At 55.2% G+C, this 26,938-nt stretch overlaps 1 protein-coding gene and 1 long non-coding RNA gene across 7 annotated transcripts in view; one reads left to right on the top strand and one right to left on the bottom strand.

Annotated features, from left to right (window-relative positions):
* TNXB (tenascin XB) overlaps positions 1-23,486 on the bottom strand; it is a 49,955-nt gene extending 26,469 nt beyond the window's left edge. For 5 of the 6 annotated variants that reach the window (XM_074348396.1, XM_074348395.1, XM_074348393.1 and 2 more), the window contains exons 1-12: positions 23,329-23,486; positions 17,031-17,432; positions 14,827-16,665; positions 14,237-14,352; positions 9,648-9,804; positions 9,206-9,469; positions 7,629-8,384; positions 6,152-6,520; positions 4,723-5,016; positions 2,692-2,982; positions 2,035-2,340; positions 47-406 (exon numbers count right to left, since the gene is read on the bottom strand). In XM_074348396.1, coding sequence (XP_074204497.1) covers positions 47-406; positions 2,035-2,340; positions 2,692-2,982; positions 4,723-5,016; positions 6,152-6,520; positions 7,629-8,384; positions 9,206-9,469; positions 9,648-9,804; positions 14,237-14,352; positions 14,827-16,665; positions 17,031-17,424 — 5,146 coding nt within the window. In that variant the 5' untranslated portion in view covers positions 17,425-17,432; positions 23,329-23,486. The remainder of the gene's footprint in view (positions 1-46; positions 407-2,034; positions 2,341-2,691; positions 2,983-4,722; positions 5,017-6,151; positions 6,521-7,628; positions 8,385-9,205; positions 9,470-9,647; positions 9,805-14,236; positions 14,353-14,826; positions 16,666-17,030; positions 17,433-23,328) is intronic. The other variant, XM_074348394.1, reaches the window with a different exon arrangement.
* LOC105074034 (uncharacterized) lies at positions 22,550-26,934 on the top strand. Its single transcript, XR_835750.3, has 3 exons — positions 22,550-22,701; positions 25,393-25,478; positions 26,348-26,934. It is a non-coding gene; the product is annotated as an uncharacterized LOC105074034 (long non-coding RNA).
* The last annotated feature ends 4 nt before the right edge of the window (positions 26,935-26,938 follow it).

Raw genomic sequence — 26,938 nt, forward strand, 5'->3', positions numbered from 1 at the left:
CTCACCCTCCACCTGAGAGAGGGTGGGGCTTCCCCTGTCCACTCACTTGTCACCCCGATGACAGAGACGGGGCCCAGGCGCTGGCCATTGTGGAAGCCGTACAGGTTCATCTTGTACTTGTGGTCCGGCTCCAGGCCCGAGACGGTGACCCCGTCCTCGTGCCCCGGCACCCGCATCACCTTGGGCTGCCCATCCCTGTCTCTGTGCTGGACGGTGAAGGAATCAAAGTGGCCTTGGGGGACGGTCCAGGAGAGGCTGAGTGAGTCCGGGGAGGATCCAGTCACTGTCATCTCCCCCAGGAGGGGCTCCTCAGGGGGCTCCGGGGCCTCTGTGCTGGGCTCTGTGGGGCTGGGGGTCTCCTCCACCTCTGCAGGGCTGGGGGTCTCATCCACAATTTCCTGGAGGGCTGAGAGAAGAGATCAGGCTTTATAGGTGACATGCTTTGCTGGTGACATTAATCATGACTATTTATAATAAAGTTCATCCAGCAAATAATACTCTTCAAGCTGTAGACTTAGGGGTTCTTGTAGACTTTGTATTAGCCATTCAGCAACTCATCAGAGGAGACAGGGCTGAGACAGGCCCCTAAAGCCCATCATGTACAGCTGGCCGGATTCCACTGTGGGTTCTGTGGGGCAGTGGTCTCCCCTCATGTCTGAGAAAGGAGGTGAGATGGAAGTGAGGAGACTGAGGAATTATGTACTGTGTTCATGGACAGTGCTACCCTCAGGAACTTGAGGGAGAACTGAGGCCCCTTCCCACCTGTGTTTCTCCCTTTCAGCTCCTGCCACTTCCCCAGGCTTTCCAGCTGCCCCCACCCCACTTACCAGGTCAGGAGATGGGTCGGGCTCTGACTCAGGCCTCCCAGGGCAGCCCTGACCCTCCCTCCACTTCAGACAAGATGGGAGAAAGATCTGGGGATGGGGGTGGGGGCTGGGGTGGGCCAGGCTCTTCCCTGGCTGGGGCTCGAATCACAGCCCTGAGGGCATCTACCCACCACCCGAAGCAGCTAGGTCTTTTCTGAGGCTCTTCATGGGGTGGGGAGACTGGCACGAGGGAAGCCAGCCCTTCTGTGACCCACTCCCCAGTGCATGGGGGGCTGCTTAGGGGACAGGAGGTTGAGGAGGTAGCAGGCAAGAATGACAACTCAGACAGGATGGGGAAGGTGAGGAGGTGAGGAGAAAAGGGTACTGGGAAGTGAGAGAGTCAGGGCAAAATAGCAGATCACTCTCCAATAGCTGTTTTGACGTGCCAGGCACTGGCCTAAGTGCATATGTGTATTAACTCATTTAACTCCAAGAACTCTGTGAAGCAGTTACTGTTATTAACCTCATTTGACAGATGAGAAAGCTGAGGCCCAGAGAGGTTTAGTCATTTGCATAAGATCTCAGAGTTACAATGAAAATCCGGGCAGTTGGCTCCAGAGCCCATGCTCCCAACCACGATGCTGCACAGCCACAGAAATGGCGCTGGCCAGGGGAGGCTGAGCCCTGGAGGAACGCAGGGACCGGGGCTGAAAGTGAGCCCTTTGCCCTGCTCCAAGTTGGCAGGGAGTCGGGGAGTCAGGAGGCTGGGAGGAGGCTGGGAGGAGGCTGGGGAGACGTGGAGCTCACGTCCCTTGGACTCGCCAGCTCTGAGCAGAGCAGTAATGGTGGGAGGGTGTGGGCAGCAGGCAACAGAAGCTCAGAGGTGACCATGGCCTGAGCTAGGGGACAAAGGCCAGCAAAGACAGCGGGGAAAGAACACATTGGCTGAGAACATCTACGGGGAGACAGCCCGGGGCAGAGGCATGATTCCCAGGGCTCAGAATGGGAGAAATGGGGCCTATTAGTGGAGTGGAGAAGCAGGGCCAAGAGGTTAGGGGCTGGAGGCTGGAGGAGAAGTCCTGAGATGTGGGGAGTGGATGGTGGAGGCCTTGGCAGAGTTGGAGCTGAGAAAGAGAAGGTGGTGGGAGGTGCAAAGGATCGCGGGCCAGGTCCCGCTCAGAGGGTTGGGGGTTGGCAGGGGAGGGAGGCCTGTGTGGCTCTGACTCACCTGTGGTGGCCACCACAGACACCGGCCCCACACGCTGCCTGCCATGAAGCCCGTAGAGGTTCATCTTATACTTCCGGTCCGACTCCAGGCCAGGGATGGTGACCTCATTCTCTTCCCCCCTGACGGGTACCACTTGGGGCCGCCCCTGCGCATCCTTGTACTGGACCGTGAAGGAGTCGAAAGAGCCCTGGGCCACCGTCCAGGACAGGTGCAGGGAGTCTGGGGTGGCACCAGTCACCGCCAGCTCTCCCAATAGGGGCTGCTGGGGGGACTCTGGGTGGCGAGGCTCCTCTCTCTTCTCTGGAGCTGCAAATAAGAGGAAATAGGCAGGGCTGAACTGGCAGCCTGGGGTTGGGGCTTGGGAATTCGACAAGCTGTCACACCTAGGGGGTCTCTACTCCACTAGCATGAGCGCTGAACTCCTGCGTCATCTGGCACAGGCCAGGGTATGACATACCTTCTGGGCCTTGGGGAGCAGCTGCACAGGATGAAAGGGGCCCAGCAGTGCGGAGGAGGCTGGCTGGCCCTGAGCCCAAATGCGGGGCCAGGATTCAGAGTCAGTCGTCTCGCTGGGAGGCCCCAGCTGGTCCATGGCTGAGGGCAAAGGTGGGGAAGACTGGGAGGGGTCATATGGGGGCTTAGATGGCTGCCACTCACCAGTGGTGCCCTCGGCTGTGAGGGGGCCATGCCGCTTCCTGTTGGCAATCCCAAACAGAGTGAATCTGTACTTGTGGTCAGGGTCCAGCGGGGAGACAACGACTGAGCGCTCAGGCCCTTCCACGGGCACCACCTGGGGTCGTCCATCCCTGTCCCTGTACTGGACCACGAAGGAGTCAAACTGCCCTTCAGGGACAGTCCAGGAGAGGTGCAGCGAGTCTGGGGTGGGATCTGTCACCCACAGCATCCCCAGGCGGGGTGGAGTTCCTGGGCTGGGATCAGTCTGAGCCACTAGAAAGAGGAGGTAGAGAGAAGGGAGGGACACAGGTCAAAGGAGAAGGGGGAATCCATCTCCCACATGGGGATGCTGTGTGTGGTTGTGCAGGCTGTTCACTGCACAAAGGACCATGGCTGATGGTGCACTGAGGACAGAAATCCAACTAACACTGTGCTTGCCAAGCTGTGTATGTGGGCAGGGGGCTACGCTAACCTAGAAGAAGGGGTGCCTTCTTTGAAGTGGCACAAAAGCACTGCATGAACTAGTGTGACCCTGACTCATTCCACAGTGTGGGGAGGGGCTTCAGAGAGAAGGGAGTCCAGCCAGCCCCTTCCACGTCTCCATAGCCAGGGACATCTTCCAAGACAGCCTCTACTGCTTCCAAGCCTAACAACTAGCTGGTTTTCCCTCCAAAAGAGGGATGCTCAATTCTTGGAGCATTTTAATGTGGGAGAGTCTCCCACACCTGTGCTCTGAGCCCCACTTCCTCCTCTCCCACCCTCACTCCCTCCGCTGTGCCATCAGCATTTACACAAGCTCCTCCACTAGGCTGTACCGCCCTCCGGCCTCCACCCTCCCTCTTTGCTCTCTTTCCAGCCCAGATTCCAGAAAGAGACATCTATACTGTTTGTAGTCATGTCCTCACCTCAATCACTCTCCCAGCCCAGCTCCACCCGCCACCAGCAGCTCTCACCAGGGTCAGTGATGACCTCGCCATTGCTAAGTCCTGTGGACACTGTAGCCCTGAATCACACTTGGGGAATCTGACATGTCTGACCACACCCTGCATTTTGGCGTCCTCCCCACACCACCCCTCAGGCTGTCCTGAGGCTCCTCTTTCTCTGCTCATGCCGTGAATATTGGCCGTCTCCAGGGTTCCAGTGGCCCTCTCTCCCCCACTGTCCCCTGCCTTACCCTGGCTTCTGTCCACTGGGACACCCATACCCCCTCTTCAGGCCTTTTTTTCTGCTCCCCAGGCCCATGAGGGCTGCGTTACTTGCTGCTTGTCTGACCTTCCCTCTCTGGGCCTTGATTCTCCTCATCTATAAAGTGAGCATGTCTCACAGGGCTGCTTCTAAGGACTAAGTGTGATGATACACTTGGAACATCTTGAACACATCTGACACTTCACAAACGCTCAGATGTTTTAACTAAGTGTCCCATGCTGCATTGTTCCTCACATCCGCTGTTCCCTGCCTCAGGGAATGGGGGGACAGTCTGACCCAGATACGTAGGGGTGCCTGGGCCTCCTCAGTTTCTTCACCTCCCACATCCAGCCTCACTGTCACCATCCCAGCCAGGCGACCATCATTTCTTGCCGGTTTTTAACTCACTTCTCCAGCTATCCTCTGCAGCAGCCTCTGAGTTACTTGTAGGATAAATATTGAATCAGGTCACTCTCCCACTTCAAGCCCTTCAGCGTTCCCCTAGGGTCCTCAGATGAGGACTGAGTGCCTCAGTCAGACACATGAGATTAGAAGACCCCTCAGCCCGCCGGGGCCCTGCCCCCACCCAGAGGGAAGAGACTTTGATTCTCTTTCAGGGCCATTCTCACTTCTTGCTCTCCACTGCTCCTTCTGTTTGCACTGCCCTCCTCAACCTCCCTGCCTGACCCACCACAATTTTTCCTTCAGGATTCATCTCAGGCACCACCGCCTCCAGGAACCCTTCCTGGAATTCCCAAAGCACTGGGCAGACCCCCTTCAGGACCATGCAGAGGGCAGGGGCAGGGGTGTATGACCACCCTCACTTACAGATCTTGGCTTCAGTCACCAGGGGGCCGTGCTTCTTCTTGCCCACAAGCCCATACAGGACAAATTTATACTTGCGACCGACATCCAGGTTGGAGATGAGGGCTGAGCGCTGGGGCCCCTCCACTGGCACCACCTGGGGCCCGTCCCTGTCCTTATACTGGATCATGAAGGAGTCGAACTCGCCCTCAAGGACTGTCCAATGCAGAAGTAGGGAGTTGGAGGTCACGTCAGTCACTGACAGCTTGCCCAGGCGTGGCGGGGCCAAGGGCTTCCCAGGCTTCTCCCCATCCCTGTCTGGGGTTTGGGGGGCAAAAGCAAAGCAGATGGGCTCAACCATTGCTGTGTGCCCAGTCTCCTTCCCTCTTGTCTGCCCACTGGCTCATTCCATCCTGGACAGCTCCCTCCCTTGAAGCCTCTACTTCTCTACCCTCGGTCCTCTGTGACTAGCCTTTTGTGGAAGAGTGGCATTTCCTTCAATCTCTGTTCTGGAGTAAAAGCTTTGGACCTTCCCTTGTGATAGCTTCCCCACCCCTTACAAAGGTCCCAGTCCCTCTTCACACCAAGATCTCTGAGGGGGTTTCAAGTCCCCATGGTTCTTCCTGAGAGTTTAGGACATCCCCATTCCTGTTTCAAAACAGTCTGAAGATGCCTCAGGCCATCTGAACTTCTCTCTCCCTTGCCACCCTCTCCCCAGTGGTGAACTGGATCTGGAGTTGTAAGGAGAACTGGCTACCCTAGTCCTATAAACAGGGAGCCAGATGAAATGTGAGAGCCAGGAACTCCAGGCTCCTACACTGGTTCCACAAACCTCACTCATCTCTGAAGTCCTGATGGCTGTGAAGCGCCCTACCCCAAGGAACCTCCACCCCAAGCAGGAACTGGCTGATGGGACCACAGGGCACTGTCCACTGTGGGCCGGGTTCCCTGGGTGTGGGTGGAGGGCAACACCACTGTCCTAGCCTGTTTAGTAAGGGGATGGTAGGGGCTCTGGGGAAGGGAAAGGGAGGAGGAAACTGAGCGTCAGTATCCTCAGTGCCAGAGGCATTCGCACACCCATCCTGAGAGGTCAAGGGGAAGGGTGGGGCAGGGGAGTGACCAGGAAATGGGGGCAGGACACAGGGCAAAGACAAGTGAAGAGCCAGGGGCCAAAGCCTCCCTCCTTGAATCCTAGTCCCATCTTCTGACTTTTCTCCTCTCATCTACTTTTCCTGGAGTTCTCCCCTCCCCAGCCCACCTTATCACTGTTCTAAGACCCCCTCCCTCCCTCTTGCCTCTGAACCCTCAGCTCCTTTTAGCTCCTTGTTTCTCCTATCCCCCTGACCCAGCCACCAGCTCTACCTGTCAATCTCCACCCCATTTCTTATGTCCTAATGGCCTGGCCCCTCCCCCAACCTCAGGACACTAGTCTTGGGCAGAATCCAGGATGTACCCATAATGCCTTGGTAGATGAGAGGGGCAGAGGGCTCGCCCTCCGGGGGGACCCCACGAAGTGACAGCTCATAGGGGGATCCAGGAGGGGGTGAGGGCACCAGAGCCTGATGGACATCCCCTGGCAGTCGTTCCTCATGTGCCCCCGGCCCTTCGGGCACCCGTAGGTGCAGCTGGAAGTGGGCAAAGGTGTCAGGCTGAGCGGTCCAGGCCACGCGGAGGCGCCCTGTCTTGTCTCTGCCCAGCACCCTCAACTCTCCCAGCTCCTGGGGGCGCTGCTGCAGGACAGGGGCCTGGGCCCCTTGAGTTGTTGACGGGCCTGAGGGAGGCGGCTCATCTGTGGCCCCCAAGAGGCCTAAGGGGGAGGAACCTGGGAAGAGGCAGGGCAAGAAAAACAGGAGAGTCGAATGTGAGAGCCAGAAAAGAAGCCCCAGGCCCCAGGTTCTGTCCTCTAGCCCCTAAGAGCCTACAGACCCTCCCTCTTCTCCTAGGTCACCCCCGGGTCATCTCATCCTCCCAAAGGTCCACCACAGCCCTGCACAGACAGGTCTGCTAGTAATAAAAGGAATAAAGTCTGCCACCCCTCCCCCACATGGCTCCTATGACCTCCAGCCCCATAGACCACCATGTCCCTCCCCACAGGCATCCCCCTCCCCACTGGGCGGTGGCCGTGGCTTCCATTAGTGCTGCAGTGAGAAGCCTGGAAGAAAGGAGGAGACGGTGGTGTTAGGGAAGGAGGATGCAGGAGAGAGTGGGTAGTGAGAAGAAAGGGAAGAGGTGTGTGCGGGGTGGACATCCAGCTCAGGTGGCATCTCGGCCCTATGGGGGAAGAAGAGGTCCACAACCCTCCCCACAGAGCGCCCCTTCCCCAAGCCCGGACATCGTTCCTGTGGGAGAGACAAGCGTGGAGTGAGCCAGGAGGTCTGCAAAGGCAGCTCAAGAAGCAGTGGTTTCACCTCTCACAGACACATGCTGCCTGATGGCTTCAAGGCCACCCCCAGGCAGTTCCGATGTGTCCCTCTGAGGTTAGGGGAAGATTGTGGAAAATAGTAACCACTGACCACAGTCTTCAGCCACCCTCACCACAATGAGTCAGAGTGGTGAACCACTGGTTTCACTCCCTACCCCACCCAAACTGCTCCAGTGAGTCTTTGCAGACACTGCCCCTCTCACCAAATGCCTAGAACAGCAATCCTGGCAGAAGTGCCCTATGAACCCAAGTGAAAAATCAGGGCTCTCTCAGATCTCCTTGGCTTTGGGTATCCACCAGGACCTTGGGGGTGGTGATGGCTTCTAGGGACACAGGAAAGTGTGCCTTGTTGTGGGGGAGGGTCCCCTGGATCTTGAAGGCAGAAGGAGGCGGTAGAGGGGTGGCAGTCTGAGAAGTGAGGCAGTGTGAGGGACTCATGGATGCAGACTCCAATGGCAGGTGAGACTGGGCAGGGGATGGGTGGTCCCGCGGCCCCAGCCCACGCTACCTGTAGTGGTGATGAAGGCGTAGGACTTGGAGGTCTGCCCTGCCCGCACCCCGTGAACCTCCACGTGGTAGGTGGTGCTGGGCCTGAGATCAGGTAGGCTGACGGTGCGCGAGGTGCCAGGCACGGTCAGCTCCCCGCTGGGAGCCTCCGCGGGCGGCTGGGGCCGCCAGCGCAGCACCACGCGCTCGAAGTGGCCGCGTAGCCCGTCGAGGGACACGAGTAGCGCGCCGTCGGCAGAACTGCCCAGCACCTCGGGCTTGGGGTGGCGGGGCGCAGCCACCCGGTCGACGCCTTCGGGCGAGAGGCCGTAGATGCCCTGGTTGGAGTCCCGCTTCCAGGTGCCCGAATCGGGGCTGGCGGTGGGGCGAGGGCGACGGGGCGGGGGTGCGGGGGACCCGGTGGGGGCAGCAGCCGCCAGGCGACGCCGCTGCAAGTATTCGTGGATGTGGCGCGCCACCGACGTGTAGGTCTGGTTGGCCCGCAGCGGGTAGCCGTGAGCCCGCAGGTGGTGCTCCAGGTCCTGCACGGTGCCGCGGAAGCGGCCCAGCTCGGCCGTCAGGTTGCCCCACGCCCGCCGAGGGGGCTGGGGTAGGCTCTGTCCTGGCCGAGAGTCCTGCCCCTCCTCCGCGGGCCCCGAGGGCGAAGGCGAGGGCCGAGGGGGCCGAGGGGGGCGCGGGGGCCGCGGGGCCGGCCGGGGCCGGGGCTTGGGGGGCGGGGCTGGGGGGTGCGCCTCCGGGTAACTGTAGTGGCCTGGTGCTGCCGGGGGGCGGAAAAAGGGGGAGGGGAGAGCAGGTCAGTGGCAGCCCCCCACCAATCCCTGCACTCCTCCTCACGGCAGGCAGTCCGTCCCTCCATCCCTCCCAACGGAGCAAGAGGCCTCTTCACTGTGCCCCAGCCCCACCTGGAAAGAGAACCGAAAGGAGTTAGTGTCCCAGGAACCCCTCACCCCTCGCCCTCCAAGCCCGCCAGTGTTGGTGCCCTGGAAAGAAGAGAGAAGCCAGCGGGTGAGGCCCTGTGTCTGAAGGAGAGAAAGGGGCGTGGGAGGAGAGAATGTGAGCTACAGTGAGGTGGGCGTCCCTCTGTCACAGGAAAAGAAAAGAAAAATCCAGGCATCTGTTAAGAGACCTTGAGGGTTAGTGGAAAATTTCTGCTGTGAGCCCTAATCCCCCAAACCCCAGTCCTCCAGTCAACGTGAGTGCTGATCTCTAATCTGCCGAATTCCAGTCTGCAAGATCTGACCACTGACTGAGCACAAGGGCTGTCCCTGTGCCCAGGTTTGGATGGGAACCTCCCCCACCTGCGTGGGTCAGACAGCATTTTCTTATTTCCTGCTTCTCTCCATGAGTCGGCTCCTCTCAAACTCTTACCCACAGCCTTCCTACAGGACTCCTGGCACCTGAGGACTCTGTCTCCCAAGTGCCCTTGGTACAGAGCAAGGCCCCCACCCCTACCCCAGGCAGGTGGTTTGGGACTGCCACACACCCTGTCAAGTGCATTCAGAGGAGCCTGTGAGCCCTAGACTCGCAAGGAAGGGGCTCTTATGCTCCGAAACTTCCCTAATCCTTGGCCAGCCGTACCTGTATTGGCCCTGACGGAAGCCGGGTAGCTTACTGCCTGGCCCCGCTCAGCCGTGACGGTCACCACGTATTCTACGCCTGGCATCAGGCCAGTCAGCAGCGTCCCGTCTGCCTCAGGGGGCACTTCCAGTCGCACTCTCTGGTTGCCAGCACTGACGTAGGACACCACGAACCGGTCCACCTCAGCCTGGGGGCGCATCCAGTTGAGCTCCAGCGTGGTTGGTGTCACTGCCACCACACGGAGGTCCTGGGGGCCATCAATCACTAGCCAGATTAGAGAGAGGAGGGGTCAGGTGGGAGTCTGGTTCTTCACCAGCTTTCCTTCTAAGAGCCTGGCCCCTAACCAGTCCCTGCCTTTGCCCTCTTGAGGGGCATAGTCCCAGCCATCCCTCTCAAATACAGATCTCCACCCAGGACCCCATCCCAAAGCCACAGCTCTCACTAGTGGTGATGGTCTTGGAGGCAGGAGGGCCCCAGTTAGTCCCTCGAAGAGCACGGACAGTGACTTGGTACTCCTGACCGGGGGCCAGTCCTCTCTGGTCATAGGCTGAGGCAGAGCTGGGCACCCGTGCTGTGAACGGGGGGCTCTCTCCCTCTGTCTGCAAGAGAGAGAGCACCAGGTGGATCAGGGCTGGCACTCTTGCTGCTCAATCCCCCTCATCCTTTCTTTTTCCAAATCCAGGCAGGGTCGACACGGGACTGTGTAGAACTTGACCTTGTATGGGTGGTATCAGCAAACACATCTCGAACACTTACTCCATGCCAGGTCTTGTTCAACGCAATTCACAAATACAAACTCAGTTAATCATCTTAAGAATTCCCACTGGGCAGATGAGGAAACTGAGGTACAAAAGGATTAAGTGCCTTGTCCAAGGTCACCAACACCAAGAAAGTATCAGAGATTTCAACCCAGGCAGTGTGACCTCAGAGTTCCCTGTCATGGGCACTACCTTCTTAGCCTGTTCATCATCTGTCTGCCAGAATCCTACATGACACACGCCAGGACTCTCCTTCCGGCTTTCCCCCGGCAACCCTGACCACCTGGGCACGAGGAGGCTTCTCCTAAGCCCGCTCCTGTCACAGCAGATGAAGTAGGTGAGGGATCACTTCAAGTCTCACTTTCTCCTTAAAGCACCTGCCCCAGGCTGAGCCACCCCACAGACACCTGCCCCTGGCTGTGTAATTTAGGTGTGACCCATGTCAAGTCATTTCCTTTTAGGTAATTTTCTTGTCTCCTCAGCAGGGTCATAGGCTCCTCACAAACAAGGCTCACCTCCTCAAAGTTCCACAAATACATTTTCCAGTTTTGTACCTGGCATCATTCTGGGCACTGGAAACACAAAATAGAAGATATGGTCCCTGTCCTCAACTAGCTTATACTCTAGTAGCTAAATGTATGACCATGTCTTATGTTTTATTAGATCCCTACCCAGATCCCCATGTGCAGCACATGTCTGTGAGAGAGCAACCCTCCTTTGAGTATACACTTAAGGTATTATGATCATTTGTGGTGACCCCGCAGGCAATCTGCCAGTCCCTGCTCCAGGCAGGGACTCCTGGAGTGCCAGCCACTGGGGCAATAGGAGGAATGGACATCTGTGAGCCGTCTAAGAGTCCAGCACTTCCCAGGGCTGTCGAGCTAGGACAGCTAATAAGGACACTCTGTTCTGGTTAGCTATGTTGGCTGTTATGGAGACACCTCTGTTCAGCCAAGTAGGATTGGAAATTTCAAAAGGTACTCTCCTAAACTAAGAGAATTGTGGAGAAATCAACATAGTAAATACCAAAGTATAAAACCAGACGAGAGGCCATGTAGAGATTTCTGGGTTGAGGATGAAATAAAGCTTTGTCAGAGTTTTCTTGGCTGAAAAGTTTTCCAGGGCACACAGGATCCCCCATCCCTCTCCCACTCACTCTGCCCTAGGATACCCCAGCCTAGGAGGCCTTGGATTGGCCTCAACTCAAGCCTTGTGGGGTCCCCATCCTTCCCAGAACTTTCTCTCTTTCCTCTTACTCCCCCAACCCACCACAAACACACACACACACACATGCACGCACATCCCTTGAGTGTCTCCTGTTGATGTCTGGTCCTTTCAGCAAGATGAGCTGGTCCCGTTTTCCTTCTCCTTTCGACCATCTATGTGAACCTTTTAGACACTTCATAGTCCCTCCTGAGATCCATTTGGGAACAGTCCCCTGAAAGTCCCACTGTGGGTCTAATTCACATCTCCTAGTACCATCTGTCTGGCCCAAGGCCAATTGTCTCACCAGATGCTGGCAGCTGGCTCTGCCACTTGGTGAAAGCTTGGCTGCTTCTCTGATTGTGCTTGGCAAGTTTCTAACTCTATTCTTGATATCAACCTCATGGCCCCAGGTGGAGGACTCCACCTTGGCTGGTCCCAGGGGTATATACCTCACCCTCATCCCCCTTTTCAGACCAGACCCAAACACAAACTTTTCTGAGGCTACAAGTTTGTCCCAATGAAAACATGGCATAGCCCCAATTTCCAGGCTGCAGAATATACCCAGACAGGGAATATGTGAGCCTCATTCTGTTCAGGGGTTCACCTCCCTCCATTTCCTCATGCTTTCTCTCATATTCATAGAGGAGCCTGCATTTTGCAAATTAACAACATTCCTTAAATTGGTGGTCCTTGGGTTTGGGGTGCATCAGAATCACCTGGAGGGCTTGTTATAACACAGGTTACTGGGCTCCACCCCCTAGAGCGGTTGACTCAGTAGATCAGGGAGTGTAGTCTGACAATTTCCATGTCTGATGTGCCAGGTGATGCTAATGCTGCAGGTCCAGGAACACACTTTAAGAACCACTGAGTCAGAGTAACAATGCCACGTATGCAGGGAAAGGAGGAATGTTCCTCTTTTGTGTTCTGAGAATCATTCCAATAACTAGGTGTGTCCCTTGGCCAGGAATAGTAGACTTTGGGCTTTGAGAATGAAGTGTTTCTGGAAAAGGGGAGGGGATAAGGTAGAGAGAGACTTCTAGGAAGATGGTAGTGGCCAGAGCACAGCCAGCTACTGAATATACTGTGTGCCAACTGCAATGGATAGAGAGTCCTGGCCAGGGCCCAGTCACAGAAAGCATCGTCAGAGGGCCAGTAGCACAGGCTGATGTAGAGTCCAAGAGAGGTGTCCGGAGACCAATTTTCCAGGAGCATTTTCCACACCCAAGCTCAGAGAGAACCCAGAATGTGACAGAGGCCCATACTCAGAGCAGAGCAAATGAGCTAAGAGCATGACCAAGCTGGGCACAGGCCAGCTCAACATCACCCCGGCCCCATCGAGAGGGAGGAAGCCAAGGGCTTTGGCCAAGAAGTCGCACCTTTTGAAAACACCAAGGTTGAGTTCACATTTACTGAGAGCAGGAGACGATGCTGCTCTGCAAGCTCCTTCCATCTCAAGTGTTTATTTTAATTCTTCTTTCCCTGAAGTTTCTTAGGAAAGTTCCCTTTAAAAGTCCTACCCTCTTGAGATTAGAACTATGTAAATAATATACACACAGAAGAAGAGAGTGGGAGAAACACTTAAAAATGTTAACAGGGCTTGTTTTAGTGTGAAGCAGCCAAGGATTATTTGTTTTTTTATCTAGTTGCCAAATTCTTATCTTGTGATTAAATTATGTTTATAACTGAAAAAAAATTTTTTTTTTAAACAGAAGAAAAAAATTTAAACATCTTGATTGTGCAGCAAAGTGGGTATTTCTGCCTCTGCTTCCACCAGGGGGTAAGGAGAGACAGAACATGGTAGGGGTCTGGGCTAAGGGTATAATAAGACTTAGATTGATGTGGCCAGTCGGGGTGGGGATGACAGCCAGCACGTCTGAGCTGTCCCTTCTGTCCTAGAGGCTTCCTAGGTCTGGGCCCTGGGAGTTAATTATTTTTCCGGAGTCCTGACTGTGTAGAGATGACAGTGACATGGCCTACCCACCCATGGCATTTGTGGGATGATGCAGAAAAACAAAAATTGGACTGTAAAAATGTCAGATGATTTGGAACTAGGAGACCAAACACATCATAAAAGCCCAATCTGCATAAAGGGAGATCGCTAATGAGAGGCCACAAGGCTTTGTCCTTAGAGTGCCCCCCAAATATTTTAAGAGTGAGCTAGGAGACAGAAGGGAGGTTTTTCAATGCACTGATGACATGGAGGAGGGGAACCAGCTCACAGACTTAAATTATTGCAACAGCCTAGACAGCTTGGCCCAAACCAAAAAAGATAACACTAAGCAATGCTAAATGCAAAGGCCTATATTCAGGCTACAAAAAGTGTATGTAGTTGAGTGTCTTCTTTTCTCCTTTCTTATTTTTTGTTTATATTTTCTATGCTGAGCTATATGACTTCTATAATAAAAAGTTACTTAAAAAAATCAAAGATGATCAAAACAACTGACAGTTTGTGTGACCGCAAGTTCAGTTGCATCAGTTCTGAGAACAATGTCAGTGTATCCAGAGTTAGTTGGGTGAATGACAGGGCTCCTCTCTGACCCCACACTTTTGGAGGGCACGTGCACAAAGCAGGTGGCATTAGAGGAGGAAAACCAAGGAGTGAAGGATTCAGAGAACCAAGCCTTTAGGAAAAGGGATGGAGAAACCAGAATGAAGGCTGACATAATGGCTGATGTCCCCAATACCTGAAAGCCTGTGGTCTAAGATGAAGGGAAGGCAAAAAACACATTCCAACTGCTGGTGAAGGTTTAGCTAGGGCCAATGGACGGATGTTAGACTGAGGCAGATTTGGATTCAGCAACAACAAAAAGAACTGACTATAGTGATAAGCTGGATGGGACAATCTTGGGAAGCACTGAGCTCATGGTCACCAGGGTGTTCCATCCATAAAGGACCAATGCTGCTAAGGCCTTCTGCCCTCAGTGTGGGACAGGATGAGAAGGCCTTTAGAACAGCTTCAGGAATCAGACATCTGGACTCAACCACTGATTACCTGGAAGTCCTGCTTGAGGTGAGCACCCCCTCCCCCAGCCCTGCCACCCAGCCCCTCCTGGAGCTTGGTTCTCACCGTGGGGATGAACTGAATTTCATAGGCATCCACATTGCCGGGAGCCCGGGTCCACTCTGTCCGAACCGTCGTCTCCTCCAGGAGGTGCATCCTCATGCCCTCAATGGCTGGCACCTCTGCCCAGGAGAATGGGGTATGAGAAGCTGCTCAGCCCAAGGAAGCCCTCCACCCCTACCCCCACCACCACAGGCTCCCCCTACTTAGGCCTCTCTAAGAGATCCCTCCAAGTTCCCACTGTCACTGGGGGTGGGGCAAAGCTGGCAGAGGCCTGAACAGGCCCTGAGTCTCCTTCACTGCCTCCCATCTCCAGGAACACAGAATCTTCCTAAAAGCAACGAAGGGGACCCCCAGTCTGCTCAGCAGAGATCTGAAAGCAGGTCCTGCCTGTGGTCATGCCCCTATGGTTCTGCTGCCCCTAGAGGACAAGGCTCTCTGGCTCCTCTGATTCCCCAACCTCCCCACCCCAATATATGACCTTCCTTCACTCTTCCTCCAGGTTCCTGGGCTTCTAGGCATCAGACTCAGGCTTTTCCACTGGCTCCAGTTTTTCATTCCCTGACCAAGCATATCGAGGAAGGCTGCCTACTCACCTTCCCCGCAGTCCTCTCCTGCATAGCCATCTTGGCAGATGCAGCGGCCCTCTTGGCACTCTCCCCTGCCGCGGCAGTCCCCGGGACACGTCTGGATGGCGCAGTCAGGACCTCGGAAGCCCTCGACGCATACACACTGGCCTTCGCGACACAGTTCCCGGGGCCCGCAGCCCCCGGGGCAGGCGCTGGCGGGAGGCTCTTCTTGCCCACAGTCCTCGCCGCTGTAGCCCAAGTGGCAAACGCATACTCCCTGCACACACCGCCCACGGCCCCGACAGTCGGCAGGGCAGGTGCGGGTGGAGCAGGAGGGGCCTGTGTAGCCTGAGTCGCACACGCAACGCCCGTCCTCACAGCGGCCGCGCCGGTGACAGTTGGAGGGGCAGGTACGGAGGCTGCAGTCCTCACCTGAGTAGCCCTCCCAACAGGTGCACACACCGTCCCGGCACACGCCGCGCTGGCTGCAGTCGCGCGGGCACCGTCTCACCCCGCAGTCTTCGCCCTCATAGCCGTCGTCGCACACGCAGCGCCCCTCCAGACACTGGCCGCGACCTCTGCAACCGCCAGGGCAGCTGCGCGAGCCGCAGTCTTCGCCCTCGTAGCCTACGTCGCACAAGCATACGCCGTCGTCGCAGCGGCCGCGACCGCGGCAGTCCCCAGGGCACCGAAGGCTTCCGCAGTCCTCGCCTGTGAAACCCGGGTTGCACACGCAGCGGCCGTCCGCGCAGCGCCCGCGCCCGCGACAGTCGCCCGGGCAGGCGCGCGTGCCACAGTCCCGGCCTGTATACCCGGGCCAACACACGCAGCGACCATTCTCGCAACGGCCTCGGCCGCGACAATCCCCGGGACAGCTGCGCACGCCGCAGTCCTCGCCGCTGTAGCCCGCGTTACACACGCACACGCCGTTCTCGCAGCGCCCGCGGCCCCGACAGTCGCGCGGGCAGGCGCGCGCGCCGCAGTCAGGCCCGGAGTACCCGGGCCAGCACACGCAGCGGCCGTCCTCGCAGCGGCCCCTTTGACTGCAGTCGCCCGGGCAGCTGCGCACGCCGCAATCGTCCCCGCTGTAGCCTGCGTTGCAGATGCATTCGCCATCCTCGCAGCGCCCTCGGCCCCGACAGTCGCGGGGGCAGGTCCGTGTGCTGCAGTCCTCGCCCGCATACCCGGGCCAGCACACGCAGCGGCCGTCTACACAGCGCCCGCCCTCGCCACAGTCCCACGGGCAGCTCCGCGAGCCGCAGTCGTCGCCGGTGTAGCCAGGGTCACAGACGCAGCGCCCGTCCTCGCAGCGCCCCTTCTGGCTGCAACCTCGGGGGCAGCTCCTCATCGCACAGTCCTCGCCAGTGTAGCCGGAGTTGCACACGCAGCGCCCATTCTCGCAGCGCCCCCTCTGGCTGCAGTCTCGGGGGCAACTCCTCATTCCACAGTCCTCGCCAGTGTAGCCGGGGTCACAGACGCAGCGCCCGTCCTCGCAGCGCCCCCTCTGGCTGCAGCCCCGAGGGCAAGAGCGCAGACTGCAGTCGTCGCCGGAGAAGCCCGCCCGGCACACGCACACGCCCTGCACGCAGCGCCCGCGGCCTTGGCAGTCCCCGGGACAGGAGGGCCAGCTACAGCTGGGGCCGGTGTAGCCAGGGAAGCACACGCAGCGACCACGGACGCAGCGACCCTGATCATTGCAGTCATCTGGGCAGGACCCGGAGGCTGAGGGTGGGGAGGAAGGGGACACCCCGGAATCCATGGGATCCGAGCAGGTAGGCCCACCCCAGCCAGGCTCGCAGGAGCAGGCACAGCGGCTCAGGTCAAACACGCCATGGAGACTGCAGAGGGTCCGAACGTCTGTCTGGCCTGGAGTAAGAAGGAAAGATGGGCCTCAGTCTCTCTGGGGGACAGGCTGCTCCTGTGAGTTGGCCCCTCCAGCAGGGCCAGCCTCATTTCCTAAGGCCATCTTAGTTTCCAGCTGCAACTTGTCTATATATGTGGCCTCACAGTGCCCTAGCATATGCTTGGGAGGAGAGGGCTGATGTCTAAATAGGTGGCTCCTCTCTCAGAGCTGTGCCATGGGCTGCACTCACCACCCCCAAGGGAGAGGAAGGGGTGCCTTTTGCTAATTCATACCAGGGTCTTTTATGGACTAGCGCTGCCCACCCAACCCTAACCATGATCTCCACCTTCCTTCTTTTCCGTGCACCTTCTTGTGATCATCTGCTCACCTGTGCCAGCCTGGGCAGCAGCAGGGCAACATCCCCCAGTGCACTGTTCCTTGAGCCCCTTCACCAGCTCCTCCAGGATCTCTAGCCGGACCCTCAGAGCCTGTACCTCTGAAGCAGGGACAGGGGGCTCAGTGCCTGGGGGACAGCCACAGCCAGCTGAAGGGGGCAGGTTAATGCGGTGGGTGAACACCACCTGCTTCTCCCCTCCTTCCACGGTGTGCTCATACAGCCGAGAAGAGGGGCTTCCCCCTCCTGTGCGGCCCCCTGGCTGGGGAGGGGGCCGTGGGGCTGGGAGTGTCATGTTGGCCCGTGGAGAGAAAGGACCTGCTCTGACTGTGCCCAGCAGCACCAGGAGGGCCAGGTTGGAGGCTAGGGAACATTGAGCTGGCATCATTCAGGAGGCTGCAGGGAGAGAGGGAACATATGAGAGCAGCTTCACAGAGAAGGAGACAAGATGGATATCCCCACTTCCCCAACATACATACTCATTGTCCCACCACCCACAACTAATGTACCCAACTCACATGTATAAAAAAATCCACATTCAGCCCAACCCTAATAGACACCCTCCTTGAGCAGCATTGGTCTCTACCTTGTTTCTGATGCCATTTGGTCACCCTGCTCCCTGTTTTTACATTTTATGTATTTTTTTTTATTGTTCCACCCACACTTGTCTCTTTTGTTTGTTCCACAGACACCATAAGCTTACATCAGCCCAAGGGCCTTTGCACTCTATGTTCCCTCTGTTTGGGATGTTCTTCACAGAGCTCTTAGAGGCTGGCTCCTTCTTGTTTAAATCTTAACTCACATGTCATCGACTCTCAGAGGTCTTCCTTAATGCCCAGGTTGGGCAGCCTTTCATTACTCTCCATCACAGTGTCCTGCTTATGTTTGTGGGCTTTTCTTTTATATTAGCCCAAACTGGAAGCACCTCAAGTGTCCATTAATAGTAGAATATATAAGTAAATTGCAGCATAGTCATACGATGGAATGCTATACAACAATGAAAAACACCCTCTTGTTACATGCAACGACATGGACAAATTTCACATGTAGGATGCTAAGCAAAAGAAACCAGACACACAAAAGAGAACATTGTGAATGATACTATTTATCTGAGGGTCAAAAACAGGCAGAGCTCATCTTTGCTAATACAAGATGGGACAGACTTACTAGAAACATTTTGTACTTTGATTTTTGGGTGGTGGCAAAACAGACGTATACATATTGAAAAATTAATTGAGCTATACACTTTAGATTTGTGCACTTCACTATATGCACAAAATGTTCTTAACATACAAAATATACTTAATTATACAAAAATACACTTAAAATTTTTTCCCTTTAATCTCACCCTCCCTTCAGCCACCAGATATCTATCTTCTCTACTTCATGGCCATAGTTGTCAAAATATTTATCTTTACTTGCTGTTTCTATTTCCCCATATCTCATGTGTGTCTCAATCCACTCCCATCTGACTTCCCCACCTTTCAACCCCTGAAATAGCCCTGCCACAGGTCTCCCAATGATCTCAGTGTCCCAAAATCTAAAAGACATCCATCTTCACCTTACTTGACCTCTCTCAAAATCACTGGACACTGTTGACCACATCTTCCATTTTAGGACATTCTATATCTGTGCTATCTATATGGTAGCCAGGAGAGATATCTGGCTCCCAAACACTTGAAATGTGGCTAGAGTGACTGAAGCACTGAATTTCATTTAGTATTTTTTAAAATCTCCCCAGGTGATTGTAATGTCCAGCTGGAGTTGAGACCTACTGCTGTAGTCACACAGCCAGGTACCTTCATCCAGATCCATGACTTTAATTTCCAAACTATATCTCAATTTATAAACTCTCTCCTCTTAACTCCAAGCAATACATCCAACTTCCTATTTGGCATCTCTTCTTAGGTACCAACAAATTCAACATGTCTAAAATTGACCTTATGATCATTCTGCCCTGTACCCAACCAACCCCATCTCAGTGTTCTCCCTTGCAGCTCATGCCCCATCAATCATTCAGCCTTCCAAGCCAGAAACTAAACAGCCCATTCAACACCACTATATTTCATTCATATTTACCCATATTTTCTTGTAAATTGCTCTTTAATTTGCTTATGTCTCTCCCTCTAAGCATCATTATAGTCCAAGCTACTATCTACCTTTTGCTTGACAACTGCAATTGCCTTCTAGCTGGTCCCTCCTCTCCCATTCTTGCCCCTTGTAATCTTGTAAAAGCAGCTAGATGGCCCTCTCCTGCTAGAAACTCTTCAGTGTCTCTTTCAAATTGTCTTCAGACACTGACAGCCCTACATCATCTGGCCCCTGCTGACCTCTCCCACCTCATCCCTCATAACACTTCCCACCCTCTCTCTACTCCCACTGGCCTTAAGTCCCTCACACTCTTCCCAGCCCCAGACCATTGTATATGCGGTTCCCTCTATGTGAAATGCTCTTCCCTTTTCTCCTGGCTTCCTCATCCTTCAGGTCTCAGCCCCATATCACTTCCTCAGGAGACCTTTCCTGCCCAGGTCAGGTTTCCCCATCATGCGATATTACAGCATCACATAACTCTTATTTGTAGCATTTATAACAATTGATAATCATAAATTTATTTGCAGGATTATTTTATTACTTTCTTGCTCACACTCAATCTTGCCCACTAGGCTGGAAGGTCCGGGGGGCAGGCACAGTATCTGTTTTTAGCTTGGTTGCTGCATCCTTGCATCTGGCACATAGTAGGTTCTCGATAAATATTTATTGACTATATAAATATTTAGTCAACTTATATAGTTCAATTTAAGCCCAGGACTAGCATCAGGGTTGAAATCAAGGACAGGACCAAGGTCAGGGCTAGGACCACGGACAGGGTCTGGGGCTGAAAGTTGGTTAGGAACAGCTGTTGGGGCAGAAGCTGACCAGGGAGCAGGCAAGGCGTGGATCCTGGCAGGGCCACGCGGTGCAAGCACTATGGAAAACCATTTGGCACAATCTACTAAATCTACTAGAGCTATATGCAAACGCTATGCCTTGGCAATTCCACTCCTAGGAACGTACCCACCTTAGCAGTACTTCTCACAATAGCCTCAAACGGGGAACTACCCAAATGTCTCACATCAGTGGAACAGATTACATAAAGTCTGGGTTGTCCACACAGTGGAATAAAATAAAGCAACAAGAACAAACTACAACAATATGCAGTAACATGGATGGGTCTCATTCATACGGGGTGGAGCAGGGAAGTCAGACACAGAAGGGAACATGCTGAAACATTCTATTTACATGCAGTGAGGCAACATTCTTCTGTAGTGTTACAAGTCGCAAGTGTGGTACTCCTGGGGAAGTAGTGACCAGAAGGGGCATGGTGGGGGACTTCTGGGACCCAAAGAATATCCTGTTTCTTGATCTGGGTGCTTGTTACCCAGTTGTGTTAGTTTGTGGAATCCACTGAGGTAAGAATTGGGGGGCACAGGGAGACAAGGGTTAGAGAGGGATAGTAGTGGGGTGCTCAGGGTGAACCATAAGAGGTGCTATGGTAACAGAGGAGTGTGGAGTGGCCAGGCCAGGATTTGGTTCAGGGGAAGGGTGAAGGAGAGGTGTCAGCAGGTGCCCAGTTCTTCCAGACAAGAGAGGCTAGAGCAGGAAGGAGGGTAAGGTAAGTGTGGAAATGCTAACTGATGAGGAGGGAAGGGACAGTGACCAGCATCTCCCCCCAGCATGCTCACATTTCCTGGCATCTTACTCTTAAAATTCTCCTCTGCGTCTGAGAAAAAGGAGTTTTCAGGGCTACCAGCCATCACACCCTGCCACCATCCCACAAGAGACGGAAGGGGAGCTGGACAACAGGGACAGAGTGTTTCCACACTGAAAGGCAACCTGGCCAACGAAGCCCAGGCAGAGAGGTCCCCCAGCCCTCCCCTCAGCTTGGAGCATAGCCTGGGGTCTGAAGTGGGCTCTACCTTCCAATCCTGTTGCCCCATGTCTGAGGCCGTGCACATCACTGGTGCGTGCACACACAAATACACGTACACATACAAATATACTCAAGTGCACTCATCCACAAACACAAATATAACCATACTTCTTGTATACACATACTCATATTCATCCAAGGAAGCCTGCATCTTTGCAGGAACACACGTTGGACGGTGTGCTTGGGCTCACGCGTGTGCGCGCGCGCGCACACACACACACACACACACACACACAGTCTCTTTCTTCTTTATTTCCTTCATACCCATTCATCAAGTGATGCCTAAAAAAGCTGATTTCTCATTGGCTTAGAGGGCAGCTGTGTGAGTCAAAGAACTTAGTTGGAGGGGAATCACACAGGAGGTCCTTCTCCAGTGGGGAGCAGAGGATACGGGTGCCCCACACCTGGGGAGGCCTTTGAGAGCTGTCCAGCAACCCTACCCCCCACAATTGGATTCTGCATCTTTCTCCACATGGTAGACTGAAGGGGGAGGGTCTCTGCAGCAGGAAGGAAAGAAGTGGGAAAGTACTGATGCTTGTCTGAGAGAAGAGGAGTGGTCCCCACAGACCATACCCCCAGAGCCTCCATCCCTGTCCCCCTCTCCTGCCGAGTCTCCACTGCCCCCACCACCACCTCCCATCTCCTGCCTGGCAGCTCCTCACTCCCAATTCTTGGCAGAATTCTGCTCTTCTCTCAGCACTAGGAAAACAGAAAACTTGTGTGTCCCTTGTGTCTCCCCCCATCATCCCTCCTACCGCTGCATCTGGGTGCCTCTGTGCAGTGGAGCGAGAGGGAGAGGGGATGCGGCCTCACCCTCTTGGCATCCTCCCCACAGTTGGAGGGCTGGCAGGGATGGGGGCATCTTCCCAAGCTGTGACTCAGTGTGCTGGGTATTCACGTCATAGCCAACTTTGACACTTTGCTCATCAGGGACTGTAGGTCTCAAGAGGTGGGGAAAGAGCTGGCTTCCTTGAGGGATATTCTTAAGAGGGGGGATTTTGGTCCCATCCCCATGCTTCCCTCTGCTCCTTGGGCCACCAGAGGACTGAAGGTAGAAGGATTCCGAGACTGTGAGATGAAGGAGGGAGATGAGGGTGGGTTCCAGATACTGGGTTGGAAACAGGTGGCAATAAGGTACCAGGAGTGGGGAGTTGGAGGGACCAGATGCCTCTTATTCTGGGGAGCTAATAGGCCAGAGAAATGTAAAAATTAAGAGAAAGGATTTCCAGACCCCCAGTGGGAAAGAGTCGGGGTGGGGGGTGGGGGTAGTCAGTGAGAGATAGGAAGGCGGGTTCTGGTCCTGCACTGAGTGACCTGGCAGGACTTGAGGGAAAGGAAGTTTGCAGAATTGAGGTGTTGGGTCCCCAGGGGTTTGGAGGCAGGGCCAGGGAAAGGGGAGGGGGCTGAGGATCTGGGAAGTGGGTGGGGATTGGAAGTGGACACACAGCAGCTGTGGTGTTTCCGTGTTTCCGAGTTGCTTCCCAGTAGTTCCTCTCAGTTCCATTTCCAGTTGTTTCCAAGCCATTAAATTCTTTCCAGGCGAGATAAGGGGCCCGCCCATCCCACCCAGGGTGTGTCACGTGTAGGGGGAGGTTCAGACGGACAGAAGCAGGGAGAGCCTGGAAGGGGGACGGAATGAAGACGGAGCCCTGTGACCCTGGAGGCATCTCTCAATCATCCCAGCCCCGCTGAACCGTGAGTCATGGGTGCAAAGCTCTCTGCCAAGAACAAGTTTTAGGATTCTCTCTGCAGGCTCCGTGCCCATCCCAGACCTGGGAGTCCTGACTCTGCTCCATTTCAGCATTTCCTAAAGGCTCAAGACCCCCAGACCTCCCTCCCAGGCCTTGTAACCCATGTGTTGTCACCTGGGGAGCTCCCATCTGGATGCTCAAAGAAGCTCCTTCCTGGAGCTCTGGCTCAGCCTCGCCAGCCACAGCACTTGGGGTTCCACCAGCACTTTCCTCCTTCAGCTGGCCACCAGCTCAGCCTGGTCCCTGGTTTCCCCCAGCCTCAACCCCTCCGGGGCCCAGAGCCCCTCCTCACCGATAGCCACTGCCACCTTGGTGCCACCACCGGGTCCTGTCCAAACCCCAGCACCCGCCGCCCTGCACACAAATACACATGCACTGACCCACCTCCCAGACACACCTTCCACAGGGAGTCCAGTCCCCAGTGCATGGTCCGATTTCCTCTGCCCCAAAGGAAAGTCCTTGCTCTGGGAGGCTCTGCTGAGAGCTCTCCTGTCAGCCTTCACCTGTGGTGTGGGGACAGAAGTCCTCACCTCTCCCGGCTCTTCTGTCTCCCAAGAGCACCGTTCCTTACCTGGGTAACAAGCGGCTGCAGTCCCTCTGCACCTGCTCTGTCTCCGACCTTGGGAAGGGGGCGCTCAGGGCAGGGTGGTAGGTGCCCCTTGGCAGCCCTGGATTCCCTGGATGTCCCCTGCTTATTCCCTGCAGCAGGGGCTCACTGACCCGACAGTCGATCTGGGCAGCGACAGTGAGAAGGAGGGAGCCTGCATCGAGCAGGGGGAGGAGAAGGGGAGGACCAGCATGAGGTCAGGGAGGGGAGCGGAGATAGGGCAGGTCTTCCCACCCTCCCGCCCCTGCCAGGCCCTCCCAACGTCATCACATACCACCCCCCTCTCCTGCCATCAACCCGACCCCCCTCCCTGTCTGGGATCACTGAGTCCCACAATACACTCATCTCGCCCCTGGTCTGACCTCCCACGTCCTTTTCTTATCCCATTTTTACTCTTCCTCTTCACCCTAATCTTTATCCAAACAGACATCCCCATCCCTCAAGCCTTTTCTCCTTTCCCCCCACCACTTCCCCACCTGCTGCTCCAGCTCTCTGACCAGATTCCTCCTCTCTTCCAACTCCCTTCCCTATGGCCAGCCCCTCTCCCTCCTCCCTCCCCTGCACCTCCCCACCCTCCCCAGCTGCCACACTGCTCCAGCTTGGATCTTGCCCGATCTGTCTGGGCCAACACCCACTCCTTCATCCCCCCTCACCACCAATTGTCTCCTGGCAGTGCGGGGCAGGGACCAAAGTGGGAGGATGACAGGGGGAAACCTCCCTCCCAAGCCTAAATCCCTCTCCAACATGGAGCCTTCTCCAGGACTCCTTGTCCTCACCTCTGCCCCTGCCCGGCCCCAACTGCTCCCACCTGCGCTATCTCTTTTTCTTCTATTGTCTCTGCTCGCCCTGCCTCCATGCTGCCTGGTCCCTGTCCGAATGTCTGCACTGTTCGGTCTACCTCTGGTTCTCAGCTCGGGATCAATGGCCCCTTTTGATTCTCCCACCTCAGCAAATTCCTAGAGAAATGGCAGATGAGGCTTGGGCACTGGCTGGACAAGGGCTTGGCTGAACCCTGGGTCATAGAAGATCTGGGAAAGATGGTGGAGTTCAGGGGAGACAGGGAAGGGAAGCCTGCAAGTTAGGAGGAAGCTTTAGGGCTGGAGAAAGAGCTAGAGGCAGGGGCAGAAATGGTGGGGCTAAGTTGTGAAAAGTGGAAGGAGGCTAATGTCTGGGTCCTGTGGGGAAGAGGGGCTGGGGTAGGGAGAGAGTTGTGGGCTGGGGTAAAAGGTCACTTTGATCTCAGGCAGAGATAGGAAAACTGACACCAGAGGGCAGGGGTGCAGACACACCCAAATCAGGCTGCTGTGCTGTTTCTCTGGCCTCATTTCTCTGCATGCTTTGCTACCTGGATGAGGGGCTGAAAAGGAGACTTACGCCAGATGAGAACTATCCAGGTTGAGGGAGACCCCATCCCAGGTTTCAACCTGAGGATTAATTCTTGCTGCCCAGCTACAATCCTCACCATTAAGGAGTAGCTTGGCCAAGTCGCAGGTGATGGGTGAAAGCCTGGACGTGCCTGACTCCACTGCTTGGGCTGGGGCACAGGTGTCAGCACCCCAAGTCAGATCCCCGTGGTCGTGGGTGTGTGGTGTTCCCAGGTCATGCTGGGACAGCATGTGGTGGTACCATTTGCCTAGTTAGCTCCCAGGGCTGAGGGCAAAGGCTCGCATGGGCTCTCGCGTGGGTGTCCCCGTGTGTGTCCGTGTGTCTGTGGCTGTTTTTTTCCTGGCTTTGATGGGGAGGATGAAGTCAGCATCTTGGATAGAGCTGGGCTCAGCTTCCTTCCTCTGCGTTGGCCTGAGGCCCCCAGAGCCTGGAATAGCTAACGGCTTCCCTCAGATTTGCAGGCAGGGGTTGGGGGAAAGTAGATGAAAAGGTGAAGGGGGTCTGAAACAGCATCTTATGGGGGAGCAGACAGCACAGAGAACATTTTCTCTGATACCCCCCAATTCCAGTAATTCTGTCCCATGGTCATAGTCTTTCTTTTTTTTTTCATCCTATACCCTACGTCTCGGTTTTATTATTTAGGATGTATGCTCACCATAGGTATACTTGGCCCAGAGAGAGGCCAGGAGACCCTGGAGAGGAGCAAGAGCTGGAAGGACAGCTCTGAGGTATTGAAAGTCCACTGCTGGGGAGAGACAGGGTGCTGGAGTCAGAGCGGGGTGTGGGATTCCAGACATTTACAAGATTACAAGGCATTTGAAGAAGCCACGGAGGCCTGACAGAGATGTAATTCCAGGTTTTCAGATAATCATTATCTAAAATTTGACTCCCACCCTGGATTTCAGGCTCTTGGAGGAGCTCGTGTCTCCTATATGCTTGCATTTTATCAGACAAGCAGCAGGCCTTGCACAGAGCAGGTGCCTGATAAATGCCTGCTGGTACAAGGACTGTGAGGGAAGGCTGTGTGGCAAGAGGGCCTGGCAGGGAGCCCCAGCGGGAAGGCAGGGAGTCCAGTGGTCAGAGCTAGGGCACCTTCACCCAGATGTCCTGGGTGATGGGCAGAAAGGCTGAGGTGTCGTCAAGAACTGTCCAGGTGCTCTGGCTGTTCTCTGAATCCTCAGTCCAGGTGTCTTCAGCTCTGGGCCTCCATCCTTGAATGAACCTCCAAGTTCCTGTCATGACTTCGGGAGGATGTGGGGTATAAGGTATAGCATGGTAGGAAAGGGAAAGCCAAGGAAGACAAAGGAGACTAAGGGCAATTAAGGGCAAGGGCCTGAGGGATGGGAGAGGCAGCGAAGAGAGGCCGGGGCTGCAATCCAAGGAAGCGGTCCCAGGGAGGGGAAGATAGAAAACAGTTGTACTGGGCTTCCGTTTACAAAGCGCTGACACCGCAGCATTTTAGTGCCACTTCGTGCTAAGGACTTGGAGGCTCCCAGGCTCTCAGGGACTTGTCCCAGCAACCTTGCTAGTGGTGGTGAGGGTGGGCCTCAGCCCAGGTTTTCTGATTCCAGAGCCTGTGTTCCTTCCCTTTCTCCAGGAACAGCCATGGGAAGACTGAAGACTTCGGGCAGAAACAAATGAAGGGGGTTCTGGAAGGACTTGTTTGAGAAGGAAGGGTGGATGATCTGGATTTCTGAAACTTCTTTCTGCATCCAGTTACCATGTAGATTCAGTTGGAAGAAATTGCCAAGTATAAGTCACAGGGTCAACACTCCACTATTGAGATTTGGAGGCGGGAGGTGGTGAGAAAGGGGGACGTGGAGAGAGAAGACAGCCTGGGATGAAACATGGGAGAACTAAGAAGCTGAGGCTGAAAAGGGGGCAAGAGAGCCACAGGAGGAAGGGTTTGGACTTCCTCTGCCTGAAGCCATGGGTGTGGGGAAAAGGGAGGAGGGAGGACATTTCTATCCCGTGACAAAAGAAAGTCACAGAATTATTTTGTTCTCTGCTCTGGGGCGGGTGGGCGCCCGTATTTACCAGAGGGACTGAGGTCGCTGTAGCAACCACACATCTGGGCCCCGGAATCCAGATGTGCTGTATCCAGAAGCCATAGCAGAACGATGAGGCAAACGTGTCAGGCTCCCCAGTCCCGGCCCCGCAGCTGGGAAGAGGACAGAGGACTGGAGCG

The sequence above is a fragment of the Camelus bactrianus genome, chromosome 20 (genome assembly GCF_048773025.1).
Source record: "Camelus bactrianus isolate YW-2024 breed Bactrian camel chromosome 20, ASM4877302v1, whole genome shotgun sequence".
NCBI classification, from domain to species: Eukaryota; Metazoa; Chordata; class Mammalia; order Artiodactyla; family Camelidae; genus Camelus; species Camelus bactrianus.